General features: G+C 39.1%; 1 protein-coding gene across 3 annotated transcripts in view; it reads right to left on the minus strand.

The window, feature by feature from the left end:
* Positions 1-10,079, minus strand: part of asap1b (ArfGAP with SH3 domain, ankyrin repeat and PH domain 1b) — a 77,644-nt gene that overhangs the window by 28,758 nt on the left and 38,807 nt on the right. For all 3 annotated transcript variants that reach the window (XM_083529857.1, XM_083529855.1, XM_083529856.1), the window contains exons 5-6: positions 8,119-8,264; positions 1,682-1,756 (exon numbers count right to left, since the gene is read on the minus strand). In XM_083529857.1, coding sequence (XP_083385983.1) covers positions 1,682-1,756; positions 8,119-8,264 — 221 coding nt within the window. The remainder of the gene's footprint in view (positions 1-1,681; positions 1,757-8,118; positions 8,265-10,079) is intronic.

Raw genomic sequence — 10,079 nt, forward strand, 5'->3', positions numbered from 1 at the left:
TAGTTTAATAGTGTGAGACAGTATCTCACATTTCAGCAACCATTTTATTATTTTTTCTCATAGGACAATACTATAGAAATGAAACCTGGATATATTTTAGAGTAATCAATGTGCAGTCTGTATAGCAGTACAGATTTACTGTCCTCTAAAAATAACTTAACATACAGCCATTATTGTTAAAATAACTGGTAACAAAAGTGAGTACACACTAGGGGAACATGTCAAAACTGTGTCTGCACAACATGTTGCTGGAATCCTCTTCCACTCCTCCATAATGACATTACTGAGCTGCTGGATGTTATACACATGGTGCTTTTCCACTTTCCGCTTGAGGATCCACTACACGTGCTCAACAGGGTTCAGGTCTGGAGACATACTTGGCCACCTTCACCTTCAGCTTCCTCAGCAAGGCAGTTTTCATCTTGGTGGTGTGTTTGGGGTCATTATGTTGGGAACCTGCCATTCGGACCAGTTTCTGAAGGGGGCATCATGTTCTGCTTTAGAATGTCACAGTACATGTTGGAATCCATGTTTCCTTCAAAGATCCACAGCTCCCCAGTACCAGCAGCACTCATGCAGCCCCAGACCATGATGCCACCACCACCGCCATGCTTGACTAGGCAAAACACAATTTTCTTTGTGTCGCCACACATGCTGGACAACATCTGAGCCCAAACAAGTTTATCTTCGTCTAATTAGACCACAGGACATCGTTCCAGTAATTCATGCTCTTGGACAGGTTGTCTTCAGCAAACTGTTTGCAGGCTTTTTTGTGAACCAGCTAGAAGATGCTTCCTTCTGGGACAATGGGTAACCTACTTGTTGCAGTGTGCGACGTATGGTCTGAGCCCTGACAAGCTAACCTTTAATTCTGAAACCTCTAAAGCAATGTTGCAGCACTCATGCATCTGCTTTTTGAAGCAGCTTCTGCACCTGACGCACAGCACAAGGACTCAACTTCTTTGATTGACCCTTGCGAGGCCTGTTCTGAGTGGAACCAGTCTTGGAAAACCTCTGCATGACCCTGGCCACTGTACTGTAACTCAGTTTCAGGGTGTTACTGATCATCTTAAAACCTCGGCCATCTTTGTGAAGAGCAACAATTCTAATTCTCAAATCCTCAGAGAGTCTTTGCCACAAGAGCCATGTTGAACATCCAGTGGTCAGTATGAGAGAATGGTCACGTCACGCTGACAAAAATATGAACATGATGAATAAGACATGTGGCTTTGCAAAGTTCAACAACGTACAGCTGTTATCACTTACGGTGTACTCACTTTTTGTCACCAGTTATTTTAACAATAATGGCTCTATGTTGAGTTATTTTTAGAGGACAGTAAATCTGTACCACTATACAAACATTGTTGCACATTGACTACTCTCAAATATATCCAGGTTAAATTTCTAGTATTGCCCTATAGCATCTATAGTATTGTCCCTTGAGAAGATATACTAATGTGAGGGGTGTAACTCACTTTTGTGAGATACTGTACATATAGATGTTCACACATTAGCAGTGAGGTGTTTAAATATATCTTCAGCGTCTTGCTCTGCCTGCCAGAAACATCTTTCAGCCCACTCCCTGTATGCCAGAATATCACTAAAGCTTACTGCTTTATTAGTATTATTGTGTTCAAGTTCAGTTTAGGTTTGTTTGTGTGTGTGAGTCTATAAATCTCACCCCCTTTACACCTTTCAGGTCTCCTTTCAACAGAGAGTCCAGAGTGAAGATCACATTATGATTTAAGTTCTGGAGCTGGAGAGAGAGAGAGAGAGAGAGAGAGAGAGAGAGAGAGAGAGAGAGAGAGAGAGAGAGAGAGAGAGAGAGAGAGAAAAACACAATATTAATCCATTAATAATTGCATAATCCATGAAGGATCACTAACATCTCGTCAGCCATTCAGTGATATTTTAATCCATAATTTCCCAACCATTTAAACAAAGACCTAAACAAATTGATAAACTCAACGAATAGATATTACATTTATAATACCTTTAAAAGTCATGTAACTATAACATTTGAGCTCTCCATATAAAAGTCACATGCATGTAATTAACAACAAATTGATACACTGACCATAGTTTCGTGTTACAGAGTTCAACAGTTCAGGTCAGGGTGGTGTCATACAGGTCAACATTAAGCAGGGGTTTATAATTGACACCTGATTTTGAGTGTGCGTGAGAAATGTAGTTTGTCTGCACTTGACTTTTTCAAAAATAGAAACACAAAATCCATCCTCAAAATTTGCAATATTAATTGCAAAACAGGAGAACTGATTTTCTCTTGCAACTCTATTTGTAGAGATGCCTTGACCTCTAGTTTAAGAACCCCTGCATTCAATGGCTCTTTGTAAGCCTGACAGCAACAGTAAAGCCATCTTCAAATAATCTGAGCTGTTTCCTATTCACACTGCTGTGTGAGGTTGTAAAGGGCCAGTGACATCTCAAATTCTGTCCCGGAACGACCCGCGGTGTGGGGTTGAATTTCAAGCAGGCTAAATAGCCGCAATCACATCAAAACTTTAATATCTGAATAATAAGGAGAGCAGAAGGAACAGCAGGGAGAAACGAACCTGTGGAATAGTATCAAGTGGCACAGCAGAAGCAGCTGAATGGAGAGCCTTAGAACATCATGTGACTGTGGTGCCAGGGATAATGTTCTCCTAGTTATATCTTTATTCAGAGCTAGATGGCTTGGCAGGACCCAAATCTGCCATTCACTAACTGTTTCTCACAGACTATGTAACTGTCTGAGTGTGTGTGTGTGTGTGTGTGTGTGTGTGTGTGTGTGTGTGTGTGTGTGTGTGTGTGTGTGTGTGTGTTAGAGTGAGTGAGAGTAAAAGAGAGAGAAACAGGTTGTATCTCTAAATGGATTCCTAAAGGTGGTGTTTATAAAGCCTTTAAGTGGTTTGATTTATTCATCTGTCTCATGGAACAAATAAGCTTTAAACAAAACATTTCAGCTGATACCCCGCTTTGTGAGTAACGGCCCTCACATCAATCAAAAGATCCTGTCTGCTGCCATCAATGCACATTGAACAAGCGTGTGTCTATTTATTTCTCCTGTGCAACAAAAGGTCTTTGAGACAAAATATTTGTGGCGTATTGATGCTCATTACGCATACGTGAGTAACCAGAATAAGCACAAATCATTTTAATACCAACTGTTGCTCTATTCCACACAATCAACACTTACATTTGGGACTGAAGTAAACTAAAGCTGCAGAATTTGTATTCTTTTTTTTTATTAAATACACTCTCTCAAAAAAAAAAAAAAACCACCAAAAAACAAACAAACAGATAAATAAAAAAAAAATAATAATAATGAGACCCAGTGTTTCACCACTGACACTACCAAAACCAGTCAAAAAAAGTTCAAATTTGTCATTAAAATCTTAGGGTATGATGCCGTTATATTGTTTAAGCCTCCAATAAAAGGATTTGGGGACAAACTATGTGTTAGACAGATCTCACAGCACAGTTACAAATACAAAAATACAAAATACAAAAGAATATCATGTTTTTTATTCTAAGACAGCAAATCATCAGATCATCAACTCCCATCCAAAGTCAGTTGCAGTCACAAGTCAGTCTTGAGGTCCATTAAACAAAAACTATTTTCACACAGGAACAGTAATATAAAAAATTCACACCAGATAACCAGGTTAAAATAAGAAGGTTTAGAAATGTGAATGTGGGTGGTGGCCAATTGTGTAATTCATATATATACATACACACACACACACACACACACACACACACACACACACACACACACACACACACACACACACACTAGAGTGGCTGCTGAAATGTGAGAGTTGTACTCATTTTAGTGAGATATGTGTGTGTACATTGGTGTGAAAAAGTGTTTGCCCCCTTCCTGATTTCTTATTTCTTTGCATGTTTGTCACACTTTAATGTTTCAGATCATCAAACTAATTTAAATATTAGTAAAAGATAACAAGTGAACACAACATGCAGTTTTTAAATGAAGGTTTTTATTATTTATTATTTTATTTATTTTATTATCAAAATCCAAAACTACATGGCCCTGTGTAAAAAAGTGTTTGCCCCCCTGTTAAAACTGTGGTTGATTCAATTTCTCTAGCCACACCCAGGCCTGATTACTGCCACACCTGTTCACAAACAAGAAATCTCTTAAATAGGACCTGTCTGACAAAGTGAAGTAGACCAAAAGATCCGCAAAAGCTAAACATCATGCCGAGATCCAAAGAAATTCAGAAACAAATGAGAAAGAAAGTAATTGAGATCTATTAGTCTGGAAAAGGTTATAATGCCATTTCTAAAGCTTTGGGACTCCAGCAAACCACAGTGAGAGCCATTATTCACAGATGTAACATGGAGCAGTGAAGAACCTTCCCAGAAGTGGCCAGCCGACCAAAATTACCCCAAGAGCACAGCGACGACTCATCCAAGAGGTCACAAAAGACCCCACAACAACATCCAAACAACTGCAGGCCTCAATTGCCTCAGTTGAGGTCAGTTTTCATGACTCCACTATAAGAAGAGACGGGGCAAAAATCTTCTGCAATGCAGAGTTCTAAGACGAAATCCGCTGCTGAGCAAAAGGAACATAAAGGCTCATCACAGTTTTGCCAGAAAACATCTTGATGATCCCCAAGACTTTTGGGAAAATACTCTGTGGACTGACGAGACAAAAGGTAAACTTTTTGGAAGGTGAATGTCCCATTACGTCTGGTGTAAAAGTAACACCGCATTTCAGAAAAAGAACATCATAGCAACAGTAAAATATGGTAGTGGTAGTGTGATGGTCTGGGGCTGTTTTGCTGCTTCAGGACTGGAAGACTTGCTGTGATAAATGGAACCATGAATTTTGCTGTTTACCAAAAAATACTGAAGGAGAATGTCCGACCATCTGTTCGTGACCTCAAGCTGAAGCAAACTTGGGTTCTGCAGCAGGACAATGATCTAAAACATACCAGCAAGTCCACCTCTGAATGGCTGAAGAAAAACATAATTAAGACTTTGGAGTGGCCGAGTCAAAGTCCCGACCTGAATCCTATTGAGATTTTGTGGCATGACCTTAAAAAGCGGTTCATGCTCGAAAACCATCTAATGTGGCCGAATTACAACAATTCTGCATAGATTAGTTGACCAAAATTCCTCCACAGCGCTGTAACAGACTCATTACAAGTTATCACAAACGCTTGATTGCACTTGTTGCTGCTAAGTGTGGCCCAACCAGTTATTAGGTTTAGGGGGCAAACACTTTTTCACACAGGGCCATGTAGTTTTGGATTTTGTTTTCCCTCAATAATAAAAAACTTCATTAAAAACTGCATGTTGTGTTCACTTGTATTATCTTCTACTAATATTTAAATTAGTTTGATGATCTAAAACATTAAAGTGTGACAAAATTAGAAATCGGGAAGGGGGCAAACACTTTCACACCACTGTATATATAAATATTATTGGTGTAACGATACACAAAATTCATGGTTCGGTACGTACCTCGTTTTTTATGTCACAGTTCGGTGACATCAATTAATGCAGCGTGCATATCTGTTTGACCATTTATATTAAAAATATAAATTAATATAAAAGAGGATAAATTTAAACATTCAATTCAACACACATTTATTAATGGCATCCTTTCTTTAATCAGATATAACTTTTTTTTTAATCCACCAAAAAAATACATTTTAATCACTAAACATTCGGATTATATACATTTGCATAATGCATCCATATTTGTCCATGCCATGTATTAAAAACTTGAAAATTCATTTGAGGTACATTTAGAACAAAAAAAATGTGCCATTATGTTGAGATTAATCACGAGTTTACTCATGACAATCATACGATTTCAACTGACTGGCAGCCCATATATACATACTGTATGTATATATATATATATATATATATATATCAGATCTATCTATCTATCTATCTATCTATCTATCTATCTATCTATCTATCTATCTATCTATCTATCTATCTATCTATCTATCTATCTATCTATCTATCTATCTATCTATCTATCTATCTATCTATCTATCTATCTATCTATATTGTTGTATTGTATACTGGTGAATCTCTGCTGTTAGTTGCCTTTTTAGTGTACATATGCCTTTTGTTGTTAATGTTATGCGATGAACGGGAGGCGAAAGTAGAAGCGCGGCGCTGAACAGCACGTGGGATGAGCAAAAGCATAGAATGAACACCGGCAGGATCGGGGGGGAATCCATGATGCGCTTTGGGAAGAAAAGAGCAGCCGGTGAGAGAGTGCCAGTGGGAAGACACGTACCAGGATACGCATGAGCGATAACAACGACCGCCGTGAACCAACATATACCAACAATAACGGCCAGTGAGAGTGTGGAAGTTTAAATAGGAGCTGGTGATGATGATAAACGAGCACCAGATGTGCGTGATTAAAGCCGGGAGCTTCAGAGAAAGCGGCCGAGAAAACACCTGACACGCTGAAGGGGGCCGAAGGGGGCGTGGCAGGTGGATTCCTGACAGATAAACATGTACTGTATGTATTTTTATAGCATGACTTCATCAAACAAATCGCGGCAACGCTGTTGTGTAAAAAAAAAAAAAAACACGTGCATGCACATTCTCATTTATTAACGCACATCATGTACATAAAGAAATTTCAAGCACGTTAATATACTGCCGCCATTTTGATTTTCGTTTATCTCGATCATCGGTTACCTCGATGCTTTTTGGCGATCGCCTAGGACATCGACATAACCGGGTTCCACTGTATATAAGAAAAGCTTAACATAAATACAATAAAGAGCACCAAAGGCTTCTTATAGCTGAATAGCCTGTTAGATACCACTTTTTTTTACCTACAATCATCTTATTCCTATTTTCAGAGCTGGTTATTAGTTAATCAATAGAATTTATATCACACTGATATGTTAACCGCTTTAGTTTATAGACCTGAAAATGCCCACATAAACACTGATGTGGCCAGGCACAATTTATGTTTGAAACCCTGTTTTATGATACATGGTTTATGACTGTGTAAAAAAATATTGTGCTTTTTAAGCCATTGGACAGTGCTGGTAAAGCACAAGGTAAAAAGCCCAGACTACTACTACTCCTACTGTCTATTTAAAAATGATTTCAGAGGGTGTTTAGAGGGTGTGTGTGTGTGTGTGAGTCTGTTTGTATGTGTATGTGAGTCTGTGTATTTGAGACTTTGATAAACTATAGAACTCAATGAAACCATATAAACTTTACACCAATTTAAAGCTATTTAAAACATCAATTTTCCTTTATACACATATAACCATATAAACACACACAAACACCCTCTAATGGGTGAATAAAATGTTGTCTTAAATGTGTACTTGCTGTTTGTGAGTGTGTATGTGGAGATGTGGGTGAGAGATCTGCTGGACACTGATAAATTTTCACAGTGTGTATTAGACAGGAAAAAGCTTTACACACCAGCTACAATTTAAACTAATTAAAAACCAGAGAGAAAGTGTAAGTGACCAAACAAGGACATATGTATACATATACATACATACACACACACACAGAGAGAGAAAAAAAGAGAGAGGTACATGACAGAATTAAATTTTAGTATGTTTTTCCTTTAGTCAGACACCAGCTGAAAAATACCACATTAAGCACATGCCTTCTGTAGACACTGCTTGCATGTAATGTGTGTGTGTGTGTGTGTGTGTGTGTGTGTGTGTGTGCGCACATGTGTGTCTGTGAACAAGAGAAGAAGTGTAGTTGTTGCTGTGTCTCCTACTCATTATATTTCTGACACATATTCTCAATGCTATTGCCAGGAAGTGAGAACGTTTGCACCCACACTCACACAATCATACACACATTCGCACATTTTTGTACTCGGCATGCAAGTAGGTTCCACCAACGCAGAGCAACCGGTGTACAGCACTCTGAAGCACTCACCAAGCAGCTGATCCAGCCAACACCTCATCCAAACTACGGTATGTGCTGAAGTTATACGTTACCCACCTGAGCAAATCGAAAGCTTCCAAAGTTCAATCCTATATAAATACTATATAAGTCCCACACCAAGCAATTGAGCTGAGGACTCAACTCACACTGTACACACACTGTACTGATATAAAAGCTCACCAGGTTTTTGAGCAGGGACGAGAGCTCCTTTGTAAGAGTGGAGAACTTAACAAAGGCCGTTCCCAAGTCATTGTTGTCCCGGCTGATGAAGTTCCCACCAAACTTATCCAGTGCCTGAGCATACGTCTCCTCATTCTGAAGATGTTCTAGACAGACATAATCAAACACACACAAGAATATATTCATATATTCAAAACTGTGTTACAGTGCAACATAAATGAGTGAGTGTGGTACTCAAAAACATTTATATGCAAAACGCCTGTAACGACATCTGGCTCATCTGATAATAGTGATATAAATAAAGTACATCATGAGTATATAATGAGTATATATATATATATATATATATATATATATATATATATATATATATATATATATATATATATATATATACACAGTGAGGAAAATAAGTATTTGAACACCCTGCTATTTTGCAAGTTCTCCCACTTAGAAATCATGGAGGGGTCTCAAATTGTCATCGTAGGTGCATGTCCACTGTGAGAGACATAATCTAAAAAAAAAATTCAGAAATCACAATGTATGATTTTTTAACTATTTATTTGTATGATACAGCTGCAAATAAGTATTTGAACACCTGAGAAAGTCAATGTTAATATTTGGTACAGTAGCCTTTGTTTGTAATTACAGAGGTCAAACGTTTCCTGTAGTTTTTCACCAGGTTTGCACACACTGCAGGAGGTATTTTGGCCCACTCCTCCACACAGATCTTCTGTAGATCAGTCAGGTTTCTGGCCTGTCGCTGAGAAACACAGAGTTTGAGCTCCCGCCAAAGATTCTCTATTAGGTCTAGGTCTGGAGACTGGCTAGGCCACACCAGAACCTTGATATGCTTCTTACAGAGCCACTCCTTGGTTATCCTGGCTTTGTGCTTCGGGTCATTGTCATATTGGAAGACCCAGCCTCGACCCATCTTCAATGCTCTAACTGAGGGAAGGAGGTTGTTCCCCAAAATCTCGCAATACATGGCCCCGGTCATCCTCTCCTTAATACAGTGCAGTCGCCCTGTCCCATGTGCAGAAAAACACCCCAAAGCATGATGCTACCACCCCCATGCTTTACAGTAGGGATGGTGTTCTTGGGATGGTATTAATCATTCTTTTTCCTCCAAACACGTTTAGTGGAATTATGACCCAAAAGTTCTATTTTGGTCTCATCTGACCACATGACTTTCTCCCATGACTCCTCTGGATCATCCAAATGGTCATTGGCAAACTTAAGACGTGCCTGGACATGTGCTGGTTTAAGCAGGGGAACCTTTCGTGCCATGCATGATTTCAAACCATGACGTCTTAGTGTATTACCAACAGTAACCTTGGAAACGGTGGTCCCAGCGCTTTTCAGGTCATTGACCAGCTCCTCCCATGTAGTTCTGGGCTGATTTCTCACCTTCCTTAGGATCATTGAGACCCCACGAGGTGAGATCTTGCATGGAGCCCCAGTCCGAGGGAGATTGACGGTCATGTTTAGCTTCTTCCATTTTCTAATGATTGCTCCAACAGTGGACCTTTTTTCACCAAGCTGCTTGGCAATTTCCCCGTAGCCCTTTCCAGCCTTGTGGAGGTGTACAATTTTGTCTCTAGTGTCTTTGGACAGCTCTTTGGTCTTGGCCATGTTAGTAGTTGGATTCTTACTGATTGTATGGGGTGGACAGGTGTCTTTATGCAGCTAACGACCTCAAACTGGTGCATCTAATTTAGGATAATAAATGTAGTGGAGGTGGACATTTTAAAGGCAGACTAACAGGTCTTTGAGGGTCAGAATTCTAGCTGATAGACAGGTGTTCAAATACTTATTTGCAGCTGTATCATACAAATAAATAGTTTAAAAATCATATATTGTGATTTCTGGATTTTTTTTTTTTAGATTATGTCTCTCACAGTGGACATGCACCTATGATGACAATTTCAGACCCCTCCATGATTTCTAAGTGGGAGAAC

Source organism: Silurus aristotelis (assembly GCF_946808225.1).
Source record: "Silurus aristotelis genome assembly, chromosome: 25".
Classification (NCBI taxonomy): Eukaryota; Metazoa; Chordata; class Actinopteri; order Siluriformes; family Siluridae; genus Silurus; species Silurus aristotelis.